The sequence below is a fragment of the Hemicordylus capensis genome, chromosome 3, assembly GCF_027244095.1.
Source record: "Hemicordylus capensis ecotype Gifberg chromosome 3, rHemCap1.1.pri, whole genome shotgun sequence".
Lineage (NCBI taxonomy): Eukaryota > Metazoa > Chordata > Lepidosauria > Squamata > Cordylidae > Hemicordylus > Hemicordylus capensis.
Genome location: NC_069659.1, coordinates 1,765,283 through 1,787,531, shown reverse-complemented (window position 1 = coordinate 1,787,531; position 22,249 = coordinate 1,765,283). Strand labels below are relative to the sequence as shown.

General features: G+C 47.4%; 1 protein-coding gene across 2 annotated transcripts; it reads left to right on the top strand.

Annotated features, from left to right (window-relative positions):
* Nucleotides 1-1,936: 1,936 nt before the first annotated feature.
* Nucleotides 1,937-21,449, top strand: LOC128351147 (olfactory receptor 51G2-like). 2 transcript variants are annotated; one of them, XM_053310352.1, is made up of 2 exons: nucleotides 1,937-2,048; nucleotides 19,993-21,449. In XM_053310352.1, exon 2 carries the CDS (start codon nucleotides 19,999-20,001, stop codon nucleotides 20,992-20,994), a length of 996 nt encoding a protein of 331 aa, XP_053166327.1. In that variant the 5' UTR covers nucleotides 1,937-2,048; nucleotides 19,993-19,998; the 3' UTR covers nucleotides 20,995-21,449. The 2 variants fall into 2 exon arrangements, with proteins under 2 accessions (XP_053166327.1, XP_053166329.1); XM_053310354.1 differs by lacking the exon at nucleotides 1,937-2,048 and adding an exon at nucleotides 9,551-9,655.
* Nucleotides 21,450-22,249: the final 800 nt, after the last annotated feature.

The following is a 22,249-nucleotide window of genomic DNA, read 5'->3' as shown; positions in this document are numbered from 1 at the left end:
CCAAAACGCTTTGCACCTCTGCCGGGTGTGTGTGTGTGTGTGCGTGCGTCTTGGCACTCCTCCCCGTGGTTGCTGCCGTTCTGTACACTCAGAAGGCCCCTCACCATCATGGTCCAGGATGAAGTCGTCATCTCCCACTGAGCAGACTTCTGGGTAAGAGGAAACGGCAGCTGCCAGCAGCCAAGGCAAGAAGTGGGGCGGGGCGGGGGGGGCACCACTCATGTCGCCTGCTTTCTACTTCTCCATCCCGAGAATCCCTGAAAGGGAACCAGACAGAAAAACAGGGAGTGTCATTTCCAAACAGACTGAAAAACCTACTAAAATTGTACCTGTCTCAAACAATGGCATGGCTTTGTCTTGTCTGATAATGTTTTCAATGCCCTAAGACAAGGCGAGTTTCCCCTCACAATCGGTTGTGTTTTTCTGCCTGGGAGGAAACGTCTCAGAGAAAGGATGCTGTCTGTTTATGCCATTAGTTTCTTTGGCCTTTGCCAGAGACCAGTTTTGCTCCCAGAGGCAAGCATAAGTGCAGTGAATTGTTGCGCTCTGTCCCCAGATGGGAGCTCGTGTTTTTTTCTCTGGTGCAGGATGATGAAGGCAGTGAAGAGCAGCGGTGGGGGTGGGTGGGTTGGGGGGTTGGAGGAAAATTCCATCTCGGCTCTGGACTCTGGAGTACCCTGCTGCTGTCAGCAAAGATATCCTGCCCCTTCCCGTGGGAAAACTTTCTTCTAGCCCAACAGCCCAGTTAATCCCCACAAGCTTGTTTAGAGACTTTATTTTAGATTGAAGAGCATATCCTCACATGACTTCCTTGAGAGGAGCGTGGTGAGAGGCAGCCAGAGGCAACCTTCCTGATATCTGGCAAGGAACCTTTGCTCCTCCTCCTCCTCTCATTAGGGTTGCCTCCTTGGGCTTCAGGTTGTCCTGGAACAGACAGGCACAGTCCAGTTTGCCCACCCACTCCCTTCCCACATGAATGAGTGTGCACTTCTGAGCTGAGGATTGGAAGCCAGGGTGGGAGGGAAATGCTGGAAAGGAAAGGGGTGCCAGAAACTCTCTGCTCTTCCCGAGGCCAGGCATGTGGGTTGGTAGCACTGGTGGGTGAGTTCACAAGAGTGAGTGCGTTCTGAGTGAGTGAGTGCGCACTGGGGACTATTTCCCTTCCCTGCATTCTCCTCCCCCTCCTCCCCCTTGGCTATTGGCTTCTAGTCCTCCACATGGGAGTCCATGGTTGCTGCTGGGACCCCAAGCAGATCTTTTCTTCCAGTCAGGTGCCAGCCCTGCTGCTCTCGGTAGACACACCAAGGCACCCTATGAAGGCATAAGGCAAAGTGTCAGCTTCACAGGGGGAAATGGGTGGAGACATCAATCTAGACATCGGTCCATGCATAGATGGGTTTAAAAGCGGTTAGACAAATTTTGTGGAGGTTAGGGCTATCAGTGGCTACTAGCATCTATCTATCTATCTATCTATCTATCTATCTATCTATCTATCTATCTGTATACCACCCACCAAAGTCTATAGGTGGTTTACAGCATAAAACTTCCCTCTTCCCTACTCTGGGAAGAGCAGACACAGCTGAGAAGCTGAGAAGCTGAGCAAGCCCTTCTGAACATCTAGCCTTTTCCACTTCAAACAAACCAAGAGGGGAGTTTTGCAGGGGCTGTTTCTCTGTAAGGGGTAGGTCTTAGTCTCTCTATCTCTGTGTGTGTTACTTGTTAGGGTTACTTGTTAGGGTTAAGATATCACAGGGCTAGGAGTTCGTAGGGTTACCTAAAGGCACTGTTTACTAAGTAGTGGGGGTGGAGTCAGCTAGGGCTGGGAGGGGCCCCACATTCCTTCCTTTGACTCACATCCTGTGTGACAGTTGGAAGCCTACTCTACATATGAGGTGTAGGCCCGAGAGCATAGCGAACAGAGCATAGCGAACAGGGATAGCAAACAGGACATAGGAGTTTTGCAGGAGTTTAGCGGGAAGTGTGCGGGGGAGCCTGGAACAAGCCCCTGCGATCACAAGGATCACAAGGAGCCTGGTGGAGAAGAGAACGTAAGTACATATCCCTCCCTTATATCCCTCATATTCTTGGGAAAGGCTGTTTGGACAGTTAAATAGCTGACCATTACAGCTGAGACCTATCCTAATAAACTATCTAATAAACGGACAATAAGCTCCCTAAATACTGTAAACAGCCAACCAAAACAGTATGAAGATAGAAGGTCAGCAGGGGAAGGGGCACTTCCCAGTGTATTGCACAGAGTGCCACATGTACGACTATTTGCCCCATGGGCAGAAGTCGTGGGTGTGTGCTCGGTGCAAGGAGCTCCTGGCTCTCAGGGAACAAATCCGTTCCCTCGAGACCAAGGTGGCGGATCTGGAGAAGCTCAGAGAGATAGAGAGGCATGTGGACGAGACCTTCAGGGACATGATAGAGGCATCCCACTCCAGGGCTGGAAGCTCCTCTGCTGTCAGGGAGAATGAAGGTCTTGGGCGAGGAGGACATTGGTCTGAGGAAGAGGGAAATGCTCCTTTAGAAGGGACCCCTTCCATGGATGATGAGCCCATATCCTCTCGCACAGGGGATACTCCTCTGGGGGGTGGGGGCCTCCTTGTAGTGGGCGATTCGATCATTAGAGGGATAGAGAGATGGGTTTGTGACCCGCGTGTTGACCGCATGGTGACTTGCCTGCCTGGTGCGAAGGTTGCGGACATTACGCGGCATCTAGACAGGCTCCTAGGCAGTGCTGGGGAGGAGACAGGTGTCGTGGTGCACGTCGGCACCAACGATGTGGGGAAATGCAGTCATGAGGTCCTGGAAGCCAAATTTAGGCTGATAGGTAGCATTTTGAAATCCAGGACCCCCAAGGTAGCATTCTCAGAAATGATACCTGTTCCACGCGCAAGTACAGTGAGACAGGCAGAGCTGAGGGGTTTCAATGCGTGGATGAGACATTGGTGCCGGGAGGAGGGGTTTAGATTAGTTAGGCACTGGGACACATTTTGGGGCAAGCAAGGCCTGTACAAAAGGGATGGGCTGCACTTGAACCAAGATGGAACCAGACTGCTGGCGCTTAAAATCAAAAAGGTTGCAGAGCAGCTTTTAAAATGACACCTGGGGAACAGCCGATGGGAGCTGGGCAGTATCCCGTTTGGCAAAAGCCATCCTTTAAAGTGTGAGGCTGCAAAGAATTCAAATAAAACAGATGGGGAAGGAGCAGAACTGCATAAAGAGCAGACGGGAGGCTGTGCCAGCAGGTCAAAGAGTCAAAGGAATAGCATACATCAGGGGAAAGATTCAGTGTATAGGTGCTTGTATGCTAATGCCAGAAGCCTCCGAGCCAGGATGGGTGAGCTGGAGTGCTTGGTTGCTAATGCAGAAATAGACATAGTGGGCATAACAGAAACATGGTGGAACAGTGAGAACCGGTGGGATACTGTTATCCCTGGGTATAAACTCTATAGGAAGGACAGGGAGGGGCGCCTTGGAGGAGGGGTAGCACTGTATGTTAAAGAAGGGATAGAATCTAACAAGCTAGAAAACCTAGGTGGACTGGAGTCCTCCACAGAAACCCTGTGGGTGACTATACAAGGCCGGAAAGGAATCGTGCTACTGGGGACATGCTATCGCCCTCTGGATCAAAATGCCGACAGTGACTGGGAGTTGCAAGAGGAAATCAGGGAGGCATCAAGGAGAGGCAGGGCTGTAATTATGGGTGATTTCAACTACCCACACATAGACTGGGTAAATTCACATTCAAGTCAGGACAAAGAGGTCAAATTTCTAGATACGCTAAATGACTGTGCCCTAGAACAGTTTGTAATGGAACCAAACAGAGAGAAGGCGACCTTGAATCTAATTCTGAGTGACACCCAGGACCTGGTGTGTGATGTCAGTGTCATCGACCCTTTAGGGAACAGTGACCACAGTGCCATCAAATTCAGCATACATGCGGGGAGAGAATCACCAAGGATGTCAAACACAGACATTTTAAATTTCAAAAGAGGAAACTTCTCCAAAATGAGGAGTATGGCGAAAAGAAAGCTGAGGGGGGAAATCAGGAGAGTCACTTCGCTCCAGAGTGCATGGCGTTTACTCAAAACCACAATACTAGAAGCCCAGTTAGATTGTATACCCAAAAGGAGGAAAGGTACCACTAAGTCCAGGAGGATGCCAGCATGGCTAACAGGTACCATCAAGGAAGCCATAAAAGGGAAGAAGACTTCCTTCCGAAATTGGAAGGCCTGTCCAAATGAAAAGAACAGAAAGGAACACAAACTCTGGCAAAAGAAATGCAAAGTGACAATAAGGGAGGCAAAAAGAGAGTTTGAGGAACATTTAGCCAAAAGTATCAAGGGGAATAACAAAAACTTCTTTAAGTACATCAGAAGCAGGAAACCTGCCAGGGAGGCCATTGGGCCATTAGACAATGAGGGAGTGAAAGGGATTATTAAGGAGGATATGGAGGTTGCAGAGAAGCTGAATGAGTTCTTTGCGTCTGTCTTCACGGCAGAGGATACTGAGCATATACCTGTTCCTGAACCAGGCTCTTTAGGGATGGAGGCTAGAGAGCTTAGTCAGATAGAAGTGACAAGGGATGATGTTCTAAACTGTCTGGAAAAACTGAAAGCTAACAAATCACCAGGGCCGGATGGCATCCATCCAAGAGTCCTCAAAGAACTCAAATGTGAAATTGCCAACCTCCTTGCTAAAATATTTAACTTATCCCTGAAATCAGGCTCTGTACCAGATGACTGGAGAGTAGCAAATGTAACACTGATTTTCAAAAAGGGATCCAGGGGCGAACTGGGAAATTGAAGATCTTAATAGGTGACGGGGTTCATAATGAAGAAAGCATTCTCTTAAATACTGTGGGCCCAAGCCGTTAAGGGCTTTATAGGTAGTAACTAGCACTTTGTATTTTGCCCGGAAACCTATTGGCAGCCAGTGTAGGTCTTTTAGAATTTGAGTAATACGGTCTCATCCTAGAGACCAATCTGGCAGCAGCATTCTGCACCAATTGCAGCTTCCAGACTACCAGTGCCAGCTCAAGAGATTGTGGCACCCTTGGCCAATTTTGCTTTGACGCCCCCACCCCCCTTTATATACTTTTTATTTTGGGTTAAAAAGCACAAATTTTTAAGGCAGAGTATGGGTGCTCTCTGCTGCCCCAGAGGGCCAGAAAAGATCTTATGGGCTTAAGTTACAGGAGGGCAGATTTTGGATGAACATTAGGAGAAGCTTCTTAATGGTCAGAGCAGTCCAGCAACGGAATCAATTAACTTGGGAAAGGGTGGGTTCTCCTTGGCTGGAGGTCTTCAGGCAGAGGCTGGACAGCCCCTACTGGGATTGCACAGCTCTGGATTTCCTGCACTGAGTACGGGTTGATCTAGATGGCCTCTATGGACACCTCCAACTCCAGGAAGGGCTTCAATATTCACTTGCAATACTCGAATATTAAACTGGGCTGTGCCATATCTCTTTCCAGATGTATTCCTTTCTAACAACTGCAGCTGAAAAACTGCCAAAACTGCAGATATATTGATCTTGCCTAGAAAAGTTGTAGGTAATCTTTTTGTGCGAGAACACAGGACTGCAATTAGTTCTGCTGCAACATGGTCAAAACTGTTGGAAGTGAAGGACTTTGCACTGTCTCTTGTCTCAAAAGACAGTTAGGACAGACTAGTGAGTCAGAGGGCTAGAGGGTCAAGACATTGGTCATCCCTTCTCTACTGCTCTGACACTATCCCTTTGGAATGTAGATTGCTACTCCTTAGGGATTAACTTCCTTCCTGCTTTGCACTTCCTCTCTCCCTTCTCTTCGTGTTCCTTCTACCTTGCAACATGCAAGCAAGCTCCTCTCCCTGCACCATGTGTGCAGAGAAGATGCAGAATCCATCGGCATCCAGCTAGCTAGCTAGATTAGAAATCCTAACTCCTCACTTTCCCAGCCAGAATGGAGTTCTCTAATAAATGCCTTATATATTGATTTGAAACTATGAACTGGCTCCAAGTTACTTTACTCTCAGCACACACGCATGCCTAACCAAATTCCGCTGTGTTGTGCCTCTGTGCACTCTGCTATAATGAGAAAGGGATTCTCTCACCACAGAGAATTCCCAACAAAAACTGCATGGAGAAAGTTTGTGCAAACTGACTTGTCTTCACGGAGTGTGCACCAGGAGGGGTGGGACACTTTGTGACTGGGCCACAGATTGCCTTTTATACACACACTAATGTAAACCTCACATGAGAAAAATCTCCCCATTCCCCAAGTATGCTTTTCAAGCAAACCTCTTTCACTCACAGGGACCAAAGTAGGATGGGGTTTAGAGCACAATTATCCTCTTTCTGATCCAAAGCTGGCAGATATGAAGATGATCTTAGAAGATTCACCACTGTCACTGACCTCTCAGTTGGGAATCTCACGCTCTGCCCTCTCAGGTCCCAGGACGCTCAGCCCTTCAGGTATCTAGGTATTTTTTAAAAAATCTGTCAGGCAGGGAAAGCTAATTGGAAGTGTTGTCTGCTGTCATATAGCTCTAAAAGGCACAGGAGCCCTGTGAGATGGGGGGGGGAGGGGCAGGAGTGCATCTAGGTAATTTTGGAGCCTGGACCTAAAGTCCTTTGGGGGCCCCCACTTGCTAGAGGGCCCCCCACCACTGCAAGTTAAGCATCATCTCTCTCTACACACACACACACACACACACACACACACACACTTTTTAATATGTGGGTTACTGAAGGCACAAACAGCAACTGAACTCACAAGAAAGTAAGAGCATAAAACAGGTGTATTCACACAGATATGCATTAGCAGAAACACACAACTTAACATATTCCCACCCCATGTATTTCTTTCCCCCCTCCCCCTCTGTCTCCAAAGCACCTGGCATAGGTCATAATCACACACGGCTGCCCGGCGCAGTGCAATCCAGCGGCAACCACAACACCAAGGAGGGACGAAAGAGGATTTGGGGGCCCCCAGGGGGTGTGGAGGTGGCCCTGGACTCTGGGCCCTGGACTCTGGGCCCGAAGTGGCGCCCGACTCTGGGCGCCACTGCTGGGGGGGGGGGGCAGGGAGTGTAGACTCCTCTCTGGACCCCCCTCTGGTTTGCTAGATTCCTACTGAAGCACTGAGGAAAGAGACAAGAACAGCCTAGGTTCGAACCCCTCCTAGCGATATGCTAGGAAGCAGGCTTGCTTCAGTTCTTGTTCTTATTTTGCTGCTGGCAGGCAAATTGGTTCTGTTTCTGTGTAATTAAATCCATGCCTCCTGTTAAAAACAAATCCCCAATAAAAACAAGTTCAAGAGTGGTTTGCCTGGCACCAGCACTGTTCCGTTTGAGGCGCTGGGAGGAGTCCCTAACACAAGCAAAAATGTGCGCTCTCTCTCTCTCTCTCTCACGCACACGCACACATTGGCAGGGGCCAACTCCCCCGCCCCTCACACTGTGACCCTGGCCTGCTTGAAGCACATAGGTTTTCTAAAAATATAAACAGGGCTTAGGGTCCCTGCTATAAACAGAGATGGGAAGTGTGCTTAACTGCTGGGCTGCTTCTCTTCTGGCAGTCAGCATCAGATGTGAGAAACCAGAAACAACTGATTCAAGGGGAAACCAGAAGGAAGTGCCGGATTGCCCACATCCTGCCCCTGCAGGGTTAACACAGGAGGGCAAGCCAGCCGGCTGTCTGGGAAAGCTCCATGAGAAACTTTTGAGAAGATTTTATGGCACATTCATCCCAAATCTAAATTACACATTGACTAAGAGCCCATCTGTAGCCTAACGAACCCACCCCTCTTCTCCCTCACCGCCCCAAGGCAGCCCCACAGACTCAACTGGCCCATCTCAACTGTCCTTCCCGCCCCCATCACCCCCTTCCCACATCCTAGCCCCCTCCCGCTGTCTCCACTTTCCATGCCCATTCCCAGTTTCCATTCCAGTTTCCCTGCTGCCATCCAGAAATAGCCCAGGCAGGAGAAGCCATGGCCAGCAGCCAGTGCAGACATTCCTGAGCTGGATGGACCAATGGTCTTGTTCTGGAGAAGGCAGCTTCATACATTCGGAGCCATAAGAAGAGCCCTTCTGCTGCAGGATCAGGCCCAAGGAGGCCCCTCTAGTCCAGCCTCCTGTTTCCCACGGTGGCCCACCAGATGGTGCCTCTGGGGAGCCCACAGGCAAGAGGGGAGGGCAGGATGATGCCCTCTCTCCTGCTGCTGCTCCCCTGCAACTTGAGGTGGCTGATAGTTATCAGACTAGTGGCAAAGGTTTGCTGCGTGGCAAGAAGAAGCATAAGATTTATGGGCAAGAGCTCAATGCTAGAGTGCATGCAGCACGTCCCGGGTTCAGTCCCTGGTCTGAGGAAGACCGTTGTCTGCGAGCCGCTGCCTGTCAGTGGAGACCATCATAGGGACGGGCCAAGGGCCCAGCTTGGTATAAGGCTGCTTCCTTGCACCAATGTCCTCCTTACAGGAAAGTGCTTTTATTTCTCTCTCCACTGTCTATGTCAGCCGCTGCCTCCTTCCAGGACTGATCTATTCCTACTTAGCAATGCCAGGTTAGTGCAAAGCAACAGAGATGAAAGCCTGCACTCCCGGTAGCCGTATGGGGTCCTCCGGTCCCCACTGCCCAAGTGACAATAGAGGTGTCAAGGTCTCCATTGGTGTTTCCGCCTCCCCCAAAGTCTAGCTGCCCATCAAGTCGCCCTAGCCAAGAGAGGCTGGAGGAAACTGCCCCGATGCTCCTCCTCCACGACCATCTGGCCTCTGTTAGCAAGCAGGTCCCTGTGTGGACTTGCTAGTCTGACTGCTGCACAGGCAGAGGAGAGGCACCCCGCTGGGCTTCTGTGTGCAAAAATGAAGGCCGCCATGGACTGGACCCAAACTTGTTCCGGGGCAGAATTCATCCCAGCACACTTCCCTGTGTATGCATGGATTGTGTTTGTCCTAGTGGCATGACATTCGCAAGGGCAGTCCTCTAGATAATGCCTTCCTGCCCCTCGAAGGAGGAGGCTGTGGGCCAGGCACATTGGGAGGAGATCACATGATGGCCCACAAGCCGCTGAGGATGTGGAGAGGGGTTATTAGGTGAGCCTTCAAGCTGGGAGAGCTTGGCTCCATTCTAATTAAGCAGCGTCGAGTACACTGTTGTAAAGGTGGCTTTTGATTACCTAGTTTCTGGGGGCAGCAGGAACATTTCTGTGCCACATGTGTTCTTGGCAAACATCAAGGAGTGCTTTCCTTCCCGTGTATTGTTTGACTTCGCAGCCCAGTCTCACAATAAAGTTATTGCATCCCTGGAGCACGGCTGCTTAGCTGCTCATAAATGGCAAAGTGTGTGTGTGTGTGTGTGTGCGCGCGTGTGGCGGGGGTGATAAAGAGTTCGCACAATAAACCATGAGTGGAACAGCAGACCTGCCAAAACAGCTTCATAAATGGGAGGAAAAACCCTCTGCCGAGCATCTCAGGGCTAAAGTTCTGTTCTGCGTTATGAGTAGAGCCCCTGGATTGGTTCAGCAGCACCAGCTGTTCTCTTCTCAGGATGCCAGATAAAAGCCCTCCCCCTGCTGCCCACCCGGGGAAACCAACCATTCTGGACCACAAGCTGGATTCACCCTGCAAGGAGAGGCCCTCTAACCCTATGGCAATGGGAGCTCAGTAAGTAGATGGATGGGAAGTCAAAGGGCTGACTTGGCTGCACAAGCAGCCCAAATGCCAGCGGCCGTGTAGGGCGGCAGGTTCCTAAGGGGGCTGATGGAGCAGTGTGAGGCCCAAGAGATGCACGCCAGGATCTTCTGTGATGTAGCAAAGGCCGCTGCTGAGGCCCACCGCCTGTCCACGGGGCTGTGCAGCAACTGCACAGCAGTCAAATGTCTTCTTGGGCTAGCATAGCCACAAGTTCATTGGACCTGGCGGGGATGATACTACTTGGTGGTTTTCTGCAATGTGTGCTGATGCTTTTCTTCTCAGGGAAAAGTATAGTGGCTGCAGTCATAGCTGTGATGGCCGCTGGATCTCTTGCATCAAGGCAGCTGCTGGGCCAGGATACGGAGGGCCAGGTTAGAGGTGACATCAGAGATGATCAGCATCTCCTTTTTAAAAAGGTGAATAGCAACTCAGGGGCCCCTCAGATTGGATGAGAACCACAGGGTGGTGAACCCTTTCTCCCGCTTCCATTTCCCAATTGAAATCTGCCATGAAGCTGCTATAAGGGACCTGTATGTTTTCCCTCGTGGGGAAAATAATATCAGCCTTAGGGGGCATTTTAATAGGGAAAATGGCATGGGGGGGGAAGGGTTAACTCACCCTCCCAGCACTGTGGTCCCAGTCAGGAACTCCCCTTCTGTGGGTGCTATTCACTTTTTTAAAAAGCATGGGAGATCTTGACCACCGATCTTCTGTGCCACCTCTTGTTGCCCTGAGATCCTTTGGCTCTCAGTGTCAAGATCATGAAGCATGGATGCCTTGTCCACAGATAAAGCTTTGTAACTCCCGTGTCAGACTCACAGTGAGGGCAAATCCTTCCGGGCTTTTGGTACATGCTGATAGTTGGAATGGGGATTCTAATTTATGAAAGTTAACTGTGCTGCTTCTTTTCATTTTTACCTTTTGAAAATTATTTATATTGGGTGAGCCTGACTTCTCATCTTCAAAACATCTCTCTCCTCACACTCTCCATATATAACCCCCCCAACCCCCCCCCCCGGATTTCCCCCTTAGTTGATTTTTTTGTGAAACCAAAGAGCCCCAAGTACTCATAGGGAAGGTGCTCCAACCCTGTGATCATTTTGGTGGCCTTTTACCTGCACCTTTACCAGCTCCACAATGTCCTTTTGGAGAGGGGGAAATAAGAATTGTAGACAGTTTTCCCAATGCAGCCGCACCACAGATTTTCATAAGAGCATCAAGAGACTGGCCTTTTCCTTCCCAGTCCACAATGAGGAGTTTGGTTTTCTCACCGCTGAACACAGAGTCTTCTTCTCTTTGGTGGCCATAATAATTTGCTGCTAGGCAGATTAAGGGCTTCTCCATAAGAAAGGAGCTCTGCCGTTTGGACCAAGACAGAAGCCTGATTCAGCAATTATGATGTATGAGTGTACAGGTGTTTGTACACTCGGACACATGTTTGAGTGAATGACTGTGCCAATGTTCATTTTAAAAATGAACCTAGATACAGATAGGAAGTGGACTTCTGTACCTGTGTTCAGCAACATGTGTACAGATGGACCTGTGTACAGATCTGTACCTGAGTACACTGTACACTTGTAGTATCACTGTTGATCATAACATGTGAAGGGGCCTAGAGTGTGTTAAGGACCAGTGCCTCTTTTATTCCCAAGGTCAACGTGTTCTTCCAGAGGTCAGAGCGAGCGTCCCTTTCCTTTGGCCCTAAGCCCAGTCACCAGAAGGAGAGGCAGAAATGGCACCAACTAGACTTCTCTAGGGCTGCAGATCTGTCATACAGCCAATGTTTGCAAATCTGTCTGTTTGCAATGTTTGCAAATCTCCCTTTCAGCCCAGTTTCTTGGGCAAAATAATATCTAAAGTCACAACTGGCCAGTTGGTTTGGATCTTGCATATGTAACCCCTTCGGCTAAAATGGGGTAACTTACATTTTTGCAGACATAAATGAAATTAGTGGATTCAGTCTAAATGGCAGTGCGATTCCCATCTTGTGATTCTCAGCAATTAGTACAGTAATGCGTGAGGGAGCAACAATAAGCTGGCAATATGTGCTGTTGACTTCACGTTTGTACTTCATTTCCTGCTTAACACAAATATAACAGTGGTCAGTGAAAAAGAAACAACGGCAGCAACTGCCTCAGACGCAGGGTGCAAAACTAGAGTCTTTGTTTCCCAGGGAGGTCCCACAGTCTCTCACAGGTCTTGTCTTGCCTGATTCAAATTCCTTGGGATGTTGCGGAGTCTCCCGTAGTTATTCACGTGTAGGCTTGTTATCAGTAGAGAACTGCTTGGCCTAGAACCCAGCCGTTTCCTGGAGCTCCTGAAGTAAACTTTCTGCCTCAGAATTTTCTTAAAATTGCTTCACAATACATTATTATTGAATAATAATCCTTAATGATTGTTCTCTGGAACTCCTGAGGAAAAGCTTCTGCCTCAGGGCCCTCTGAGCAGTGTGCCTTTCTGGCCTACTTTTCTTAAGGAAAGTAAGTTTAGGAGATCACCCAGCTTTTGCAATTGGAACTTTTGCAGTTTTTTTCCACGAATAACAAGACTCTCCTGTACCAATTGATTATTTGGATGTTCAGGACCCACGTTTACCATGTACTATTCACACTTATTGCATTTATGCAGTTGAAGTTTAAGTGATCTGTATATCAAAAACCTTTGAGGTTGTTTTTTTTGTATATATTCAAAAAATAATAATAATGGATAAATTTCACAACATTGAAAGTGTTTTGATTGTGCTGTAACAATGTACATGTTGCGTTCTTCTCATGAACAAGAGCTTTGAAAGTGGTGTATGTTCTGGAAGTGTTATCAATTCCAATTGTTACTATTATCATTATTCTTGCACGGTCTTATCCATTTGGCTGCTGTTTTGTCATGCAATCCCTTATATTTTTTGCTTTGTTTGTGCCAGCATAGCATAGTGGTTAGAGTGTTGGACTAGGACTGGGAAGACCCGAGTCTGAATCCCCGTTCAGCCATGCAACTCACTGGGTGACTCTGGGCCAGTCATGTATCTCTCAGCCTAACCTACCTCACAGGGTTGTTTTGAGGATAAAAATAAGAGTGGGATATAAATGTAAAATAATAATGAGTATTAAAATTGTGCGTGTCCCTGTCAACTTTGCAATGTCCGGACCGATTTGAACCAAATTTGGCACAGCTGTAGGGGCAACAGGGACAACTCAATGGTGCTGTTTGTGATGACATCATCCGCCCCATTGCATGATGGTGGATGCATGAACTTTAGCAAGGAGAGAGAGCAAGTGTTGCTATTCAGTCCCCGCAGTACAGCGTCCCTCCCGTGGCTGTTGTTGGGTGCCTCCCTTGCACTTCTTCTTAGACTGTGGGCCTTTAGGGAGAGGGGACCATCTCTCTCCCCGCCCTTTCCCCATGTAAATCATGTTGAGAACATTTTCTTTGAAAAGTGGTACATAAAAAAGAACAGAGGTGAAATGTTAATAAGGGCTGAGGGAACAGGATTGGAGGGGCAAACTGCCCCTGACTGACATGAGTGCTGTAGACTGTCCAAACAGACAGGACTCTGCACCAAGGATTTTCAGGCACGATCCCCTGCGCATTGAGTGTGTGCTCTACGAGAGCAGAGAGTCTAGAGTGGTGGACAGCCATCATCCATGCATCGCATGAACCCATCGCAGTTGGGCCAGAGCCTGCTGCTGCTGCTGGGCTCCCACTCTTCCTCCGATGTGCATTCACTGTCCACGATGGGACTGTTGCCTGGAAAGGCTAAGACCAGTTCCAAGTCATACTTCTTCAGCATGAATATGCAGTCGGGACCTTTTGGCCAGATGTTCACCATTTTACATTAAGTTCCTCTGAACCTCAGTTGCCATTTTGTTCCCCCCTCACCCCATTTCAAGACCCTTTTGAAGCTCTTTGCAGCCATGGTGCAGGGGAGGTGATGCTTAACTCAAGAAGAGTATATTTAGACTTATGCTTAACTGGGGCTCTTGCTCCTGAGGTTTGGCCTCCATAACCTCTTCAGACTCTTTGGGAGCTCCCGGGTTGGGATGCAGTTCTCCTGGGCGGTCTCTGGAGGATTGTCGGGCCCTTCACTGGTAGGCTCTCCAGCAAGCAGGCAGACTCGAGGGCCGTCATAGCCTTGGACTGCTCCCCTGAGCTCTTCTTGGGGAGGGGGTGATCTGGCTGGAGTATTATTATTATTATTTCTTGTTTACACAGTCAAACAGGTGTTATTGACTGGTTTGTTTTATCCAGACATCGAGTCCTTCCCAAGGACCTGGGATGCCAGATTTTTATTGTCAATTGCTATAGATATCGTCACAGAATATAGGCTGTTCCCAGAAAAGCTGCTTTTTGTGATTGGCTGATGGTGATTTCTGTGGCCCATATGGTGTTGAGGTGCTCTTCAAGGTCTTTTGGAACTGCACCCAGGGCGCCAATTACCACTGGGATTATTTGGGTCTTTTTCTGCCACAGCCTTTCAATTTCAATTTGTAGATCTTTTATTTGGTGATTTTTTCTATTTCTTTTTCTTCTATTCTGCTATCCCGTGGTATTGCTATGTCGATTATTTTGACTTGTTTTTCTTTCTTCTCAACTACAGTGATATCTGGTGTATTGTGTGGCAGATGTTTGTCTGTTTGTAGTCGGAAGTCCCATAATATTTTTACATCTTCATTTTCTTCAACTTTTTCAATTTTATGGTCCCACCAATCTTTGGCTACCGGTAGCTTGTATTTTTTGCAGATGTTCCAGTGTATCATCCCTGCTACCTTGTCATGCCTTTGTTTGTAGTCAGTCTGTGCGATCTTCTTACAACAGCTGATCAGGTGGTCCACGGTTTCATCTGCTTCTTTACAAAGGCGGCACTTGCTGTTTGTTGTGGATTTTTCTACTTTTGCTCTTATTGCATTTGTTCTTAGTGCCTGTTCTTGCGCAGCCAGTATTAAACCCTCTGTTTCTTTCTTCAAGTTGCCTTTCTTAAGCCATTGCCGGGTCTTGGTGATGTCTGATTTTCCAGTTATATTGTGCAAATATTTACCATGCAGGGGCTTATTTTTCCATTTTTCTGCTCAGTTCTTGACTTGCTCTTTCTTGTAGGCCTGCTTTGTTTCATTGGTGTTGAATAGTTTTGCGTTATTGACCATTTTAAGTGCAACTTCTTCACTGTCCTTGATATATTCTTCAAGGCCTCTTTTCTACTCCTCTACTGTTTGATGGACTTGCAGCATTCCTTTTTCACCTGAGCTGCGAGGGAGGTATAGCCTATCGACATCACTGTGGGGGTGCAGAGCATGATTGATGGTCATGATTTTCCTGGTCTTACGATCTAGCATCTCTAGCTCTGCCTGGGTCCAGTCTATTATTCATGCAGTGTATCTGATAACAGGTATAGCCCAGGTGTTTATGGCTTGTATGGTGTTCCTGCCATTGAGTTTGGACTTGAGGATTTTTCTAACTCTCCTGATGTATTCACTTCCAATTTTTCTTTTAACTTCAGTGTGTGCGATGTTATCAGCCTGGAGAATGCCCAAGTATTTGTAATGTTCTTTCTCTTCCAGGTTCTTGATCTTGCTTCCATTGGGCAGTTCTATTCCTTCTGTTTTTCTTATTTTCCCTCTGTTCGTTCTTAATGCAGCACACTTGTCTAGTCCAAACTCCATTGCTATATCGCTACTGAATATACGGACAGTGTTTAGCAGTGATTCAATTTCTGACTGGGACTTTCCATACAACTTCAGATTGTCCATGTACAGCAGATGGTTGATTTAACTTGATGTTTTAGATGTTTGGTATCCGAGGCCTGTTTTGTTTAGTATTTGTGAAAGTGGGGTCATGGCGATTACAAACAATAGAAGGGATAGTGGGTCCCCTTGGAAAATGCCTCTTCTAATGCTAACCTGTCCAAGTGTCTCACCATTGATTGTTAACTGTGTATTCCACATGCTCATTGCTTTTTAAAATAAATATCTGAATGTTTTTGCTGACACCAGTTGTTTCTAAACATTTTAGTATCCATGTGTGAGGCAATGAATCAAAGGCTTTCTTGTAGTCAATCCATGCAACACTTAGATTTGTTTTTCTTCTCTTGCAGTTTTCTAAAATCATTTTGGCAATCAGCAGCTGGTCTTTTGTGCCTCTGGTGTTTGGGCAATTTCCTTTCTGTTCAACTGGGAGCTCTTTGTTAGTTAATACGTGTTGCATCACTTCATCTGCCATTATTCCAGTTAATAATTTGAACATGGTTGGCAGACAGGTTATCGGTCTATAATTACGCGGTCCTTGTTGACCTTTTGCTGGGTCTTTCATGATGAGATGAGTTTTCCCAATTCATTGTTCAATATCACCTCCTTACAAAATGTGATTGAACTGTTTTGATAGTTGTTTATGAAGGCTTGTTAGGTGTTTAAGCCAAAAGCCATCCAGTTCATCGTCACCTGGAGCAGTCCAATTTTTAATTTTCTTTGCTCTTTCACTTATTAATTCTGGTGTTATTATTAGATCTTGCACTTGTTGGTTACATTTTTCGACCTCTTTCAGCCAGCCTGCTTTTTTATTATAATCTATTGGATTGTCCCATAATTTCCCCCAGAATTGCACTGTGTCTTCTTTATTTGGTGTTTCTCGGTTTCTTGCAGTTTCTCCTTCTATGCTTTGGTAGAAACGTCTCTGATTCGACTGGAATTGGAGATTCTGCCTGTGTTGTGTAATTCTGGCTTCGTATCTGCTAATCTTCTTTAACACTGCTGTTATTTGCTGCTTTATTATTTCCAGGACTTCTCTAATTCTCCTTGAATCTAGGTGGTATTTTTGGATCAGATACTGTTTGGTGTTTTCATTCTTCAGCTTCTTGTCTTTCATATCGTTCAATTTACTAGCATCTGATCTAAGCCTGGAGATTTTATTTTCTAATCTAATCTTCCATTTAGGTGATGTACTACTTTCTTTTTTGAAAGGTCCATTGATCTTATATCCGAGCTCTTGTGTTGTTATTGTTGCTGCACTATACATTAGTTGGTTTTTTCTTGCAAATTATTGGTTGTTATTTCTGCAAGTGCAGCATTGACATCTTTTAATGCTTGAACAAGTTGTTTTTTGGCAACTGTTTTTAGAGCTGGAAGTCGAACCCTGGTGGTTGTTTGGTTCATGTGCTCAGTTATTTTTTGCTTTAGTTCTTGTTGCTTTTCTGTTAAACAGCATTCGGGTTTTTGAGGTGAAGGCAAAGGGGAGATTGCCTGGTTTTGATTTTGAAACAGTTCAGCAACAGTGGCATCCTCTATTTCCAACACCTCCTCCACCTGCTCCTGAGCAACTGCTTCAGTTGGTGGTAATTCTTCTTTCATATCTTGAACCTGTATTGCTCTTTGCAGTTCTTCCAGCTCAACTTCTGTGAATACTTTATTTCTTATTATGAATCTTCTCTGGTCTGCTAGCCTTTGTTCTGTTATTTCTGTGTCTGGATGCTTCTCTTTCCAAATTTGGTACATTCTTTTTAAATAACCTCTTCTAGTTGGACTAGACTTGTAATAGCAAATCATTATTTCATTGTTGGCATTTTTCGTATATTTTTTTCGGTTAAGCAACGTTTCTTCCAGTAGCTTTGCTGTCTTCAGCCCTGGTTGCTCAACTGAAGATCCTGAGTCCTGTTGCCCACTTGCCACCAGATGTCTAGGGACTCCAGCACCTGGCGCGGTCCTTGTTGACCTGGGCGACGACCGATCCGGTATAGATTTATTAAAGTTACGTCTCACCATATTGTTGATGGGAGAGGCACTCTTTATCTGGCTCCTCTGGTGAGACCTGTCCAGTATGGTTGGACCTCTGGCATAGCTCTCACCTTCCTCAGAGCACGCAAGCCCCACAACCACACCAAGGTAGTGCCTCACTTCTTCTTCTTCTTCTTCTTCTTCTTCTTCTTCTTCTTCTTCTTCTTCTTCTTCTTCTTCTTCTTTCAATTTCTATACTGCCCTTCCAATGGCATGTCAATAATTCTTATTGCACCCCACCCCGCCCATGTTCTAAGTTGGCTCTTGGCTTCCATCTCCACTTCTACCTTTGCCCCCCAGTGCTAGTCCTTATGGCTGAACAACGAAGCTGGCTGCCCACTTCTTTCTGCCTCCGCTGCATTGCAAACCACCCTGGGCTGCCTGGCCAAGATGAGCAGAGCTGCCTCTCCCTCCTCTCCCCACCCCTCCTCTCAGAGCCTGCTCTAAATGCCCTCTTAACAGGCACCCAACAGGCTCATGGCAATGAGGAGGCCCCTTCTTCCAGGCAAGGCCAGGGGGGCAGCCTTGCGAAGCCACTGGAGGCCGGAAGCCTGGGAAGTGGTCCGTGGTAGCCACCCAGCGTCTCTGTTGCTCCTGCTGCTGTAGCCATGGAATGCGACTGGGGGCTACAAAGCCAGAAATCCCCGTTTGCTGGGGAAAGAGCATCAGCCACCTTTTCAGATAAAAGCCTTTGTCGATTTTGCAGAGCTCCATGGTGGAGCGAATGAATAAGGCAAGGCAGAAGCAGGAGCCCTGCTTGTGTGAAGGCTGAAGAGCTGGAGCCTGTCACTCCATTGCTTACAAGGCTGCGCTGGGCCCTGGGCAGGGGAGGGGAGGGGGTGGGAAGAGCAGAAAGGAGCAGCAAGACTCGGTCTGGGTGGGGGAAGCCTCTGGCATCTGCCTGATGGGTCCATCTAGCCCAGTATATCATCTCCCTTGAATAGCAGCCACTCCCCAGAGTCGCAGGCAGAGAGGGGTCTTTCCCACCCTCTATTATCTGAGACCTTCTCCCCCACACACACACTGGAGATGCCTGCAACTGAACCCAGGGGCATATCTAGGGTGGGGCAGGCAGGGCACGTGCCCCGGGCGCCACTTGAAGGGGGGTGCCATTTTTTAAAATAAAAAAAATTAAAAATGGCCACTGAAAACAAAATGGCCACTGCACATGCTCAAATGGTTCTGTGAGGCCCTAGGCCATGCCAGGCCTCACAGAGGCCATTTGAGCATGCGCTGTGGCCATTTTGTTTTCAGTGGCCTTTAAAAAAAATTTTTTTTTTAAATGGCCACCACACATGCTCAAATGGTCCCTGCGAGGCCCTAGAAGCCAGTAGGGGAGGGGGGACCTTTGCAGACCCCCTCATGGCCTTTAAGAAGCCCCTGAAGGGGCTACAGGTAAAAAAAAAAAATTTAATCTAATATAAGTCACTGTATACATATTCAGATTGGCACCGTGTACAGAGAATCAGGGTTTGTGAATACTGAGCTGAAGTTTATGAGCTAGGATTGTATTCATTTTGCTCTTACTTTGCTTCTTGTGATAAGTGAGTTAAATGTGATGTCTTAATAATGTGGCTATTAATGGTGAGTTTGTCTTTGAATCAGTGTGAAATCCTTAGTATTAAGGCCCACTGGGAGTTGCTTGCTCTCTGTCTCTCATTTTAACTGTCTTTCTGAAATACTAGAATATATTCCAAGTAGTGACACAGTTTACTTTGCATATCCTTTAATTATTTTCAGAGTATCTGGGGAAAGTCAACTTCTCCATTTATTTTTAAAACTTATGTAATGGTGATGCTGCAATGCATAGTAGAGAATTAGACAGACACTTCTGTTGAGTTTTCCAAGTACACCTCCACATAGTATTTGGGTATTTCATGAAATGCGTAGTTTTCCAGCATTTTTTGGTCGGGCTACGTCCACTGCTAAATAGTTTTTGAAATATTAAAAGATTAACAAGCTTGACTTTTATTTTTGAGCTGATATTATGGTAAAGTTATCTGAAAGGAGGGTGTTTTTGCAAAGGCATCTGGGAAATGTGTGCCCTGTAGACTCAGAGATGTCTTCCTCACACCCAAAGAAGGATGCTTATAAATCTCCACCCCTTCATGATGATGGAGCACTGGTGGCTAATGCTATGGTAGGAAGGCTATGATGATCACATCAATGGTATCAATGACAGACTTAGTATTGAGAACACTTCTCATGATCAGATGGGTGCAGTTTGAGGGTTCCTCAAGGTTTCACCCATATTTACCGTTGAGCAGGGCTATGGAAGAGCAAGAGCAAAGGCGGCGGCTTGAGCCCACCCCTCAGCACCCCCATGAGAGATAAAGACATAGATTTTTAGCCCACTTTCCAAAGGGAGGGAGGCTTATGAAATCACCCTTTCATAAGAGATGCTGAGATTCTCAGGGTTCTGGGCTAGGTTGCTCAGGTTTCAGCAACATTCTGCACAGCTGACTTCCAGCCCTGCTCATGTGGCTTGTAAGCCACTCTGGGGCTAACCGGAGACCACACAATAATAGAGAGTTGGTTTTCTTTGCATTCTAGGTCATCATGCAGCACCTGAGGCAGGATGGAACCAGCCCGGCACGATGCGTGTGTGCCAACGACTCCTTCTACCAGCCTCCAGTGCTCCTCCTGGACGGCATCCCTGGCATGGACAGGAGTCAGCACAGGCTGGTCTCCATCCTCTTCTGCGCCTTCTACCTTGTGGCCCTCTTGGGGAACTGCACCATCCTGTTCATCATTAAGAGAACTCCAGGTCTTCACGAGCCAATGTACTTCTTCTTTTCCATGCTGGCGGTTACGGATCTGGGCCTGGTGGTGTGCACTCTCCCCACCACACTGGGCATTTTTTGGTTCGACGTCATGACCATTGGATTTGATGTCTGCCTCGCCCAGATGTATTTCATCCACATTGTCTCTGTGCTGGAGTCCTCGGTGCTTCTGGTTATGGCCGTGGATCGCTTTTTGGCCATTTCATACCCTCTGAGGTATAAAGCCATCCTGACCAAGCCGACCATCATCAAGATAGGCCTGGTCATGCTGGTCAGATCAGCCGTCTCTCTTTTGCCCATTCCGTTTCTGCTGAAGCGGCTGACGTACTGCAGTAACAACAGCACTCTCTCCCACTCCTTTTGCTTCCACCCTGACATCATGAAGCTGGCCTGTGGGGACATCCGCGTCAACATTCATTATGGTTTAGTAGTCGTTCTCTCGACCGCTGGTGTAGATTCCGTCTTAATTGTCTTCTCTTATTTCCTGATCATCAGGACTGTCTTCAAGCTGGGTTCCCGGGGGAATTGCTGGAAGGCTTTGAATACGTGTGTCTCTCACATCTGTGCTGTTCTCATATTTTTCATCCCTATGATCGGACTGTCCATGATTCACCGATTTGGCAACAACGTCCCTCCAATTATCCACACCGTGGTTGCCTTTGTCTACCTGATAGTGCCCCCTGTTTTGAACCCTATCATCTACAGTATCAAATCTAAGCAGATTCGGAAAGCTATCCTGAGGATATTGCTCAGAAAGACAGATGCTCTTTGAAACAGAGCAGAAAGTGAACCAGTAAATGCTTCCCTCCAGTCCAGGTTCAACGGTGTAAGTGTGTGGCATATCTGAAAACTGGTGTGGTTTTTGGGCCACACCACAGTAAATGTTCTGGTGTTCCACCAGTTTAAGCCGTCACCCTGTGCAGAGAAGCTGTGGAGCTGGCAGGGAATGCTTCTCATCCTCCATGAATTAGTCCCACCACCACCCCCGCCCTGCCTTTTGAGCCATCTGCACTAGAGGCCCTCACCACAGATCCCATGGGAGGGGATTCCATAACACAAAGCATGCCTTGTGGGATGAAGCACTTTCTCTGGCCTCTCCTGGTTTCATCAGGGTTATGGGGGCGGGGTGGGACATACTTCTGTCCATGTTCTCTGCTCCATTTTATAAACCTCTGTCATGCCTTCTCACGGTCACTGTTTTACTTTTTTCTAAGTGGAAATGATAAAAGGTTCCCAGCATGTTTGGAAGAATGCAGCCTTTTCGTGTGCTGTTGCATGGCCATGTGGTATGTATAATAAAGGCTGTTTGGTTCATTCACTTGGAGTGCTTTCTCTGGTTCCACTCATTTTCAGGGACAGAAATAGACCAGCTCACCCTACACAAAGCTGCCCTCCTCCTCAGGTCTGTTCCTTCGGGGCTTGGAAGCTTAGGACCAGCTCCAGGCAGGAAGAGGCTCTCAGCAAACTACCCTCCTCCGTGGGTCTCCTCCTACTCTGAGAATCGCTCTGCCATGAATCGCATGAAAGCTCCGGGGCCAGGAGTGTTCTCTTCATCAGGTTTTCTAGCAGTGCTTATGTTTTTTAAATCTAGGGAAAGCTTTTAAAACACCATTGCAAATTTGAAATATAGGAAGTGGCCATATACTGAGTCAGATCATTGGTCCATCTAGCTCAGTATTGTCTACACAGACTGGCAGCAGCTTCTCCAAGGTCTGCAGGCCCGATGGTCAGTGTTGGAAGTGAAGGACTCTGTGCAGGCTCATGCCTCAATGACAGAAGGAGAGAGACTAGTGAGTCAGAGGGCTAGAGGGGTCAAGACATAGCTCATTCCTCCACTCTGCTGCTCTGACACTATCCCTTTGATATGTAGATTGCTACTCTCAGGGACTTACTTACTTACTGCCTCCCTTTTTCTCACACACACGCTCGCCTCTCTCTCTGCACTATGTGTGCACAGAGATGCAGACAACATCTCTCTGCATTCAGCTAGCTAGCTAGATTAGAGATTCTGTTTCTCCACTTTCCTG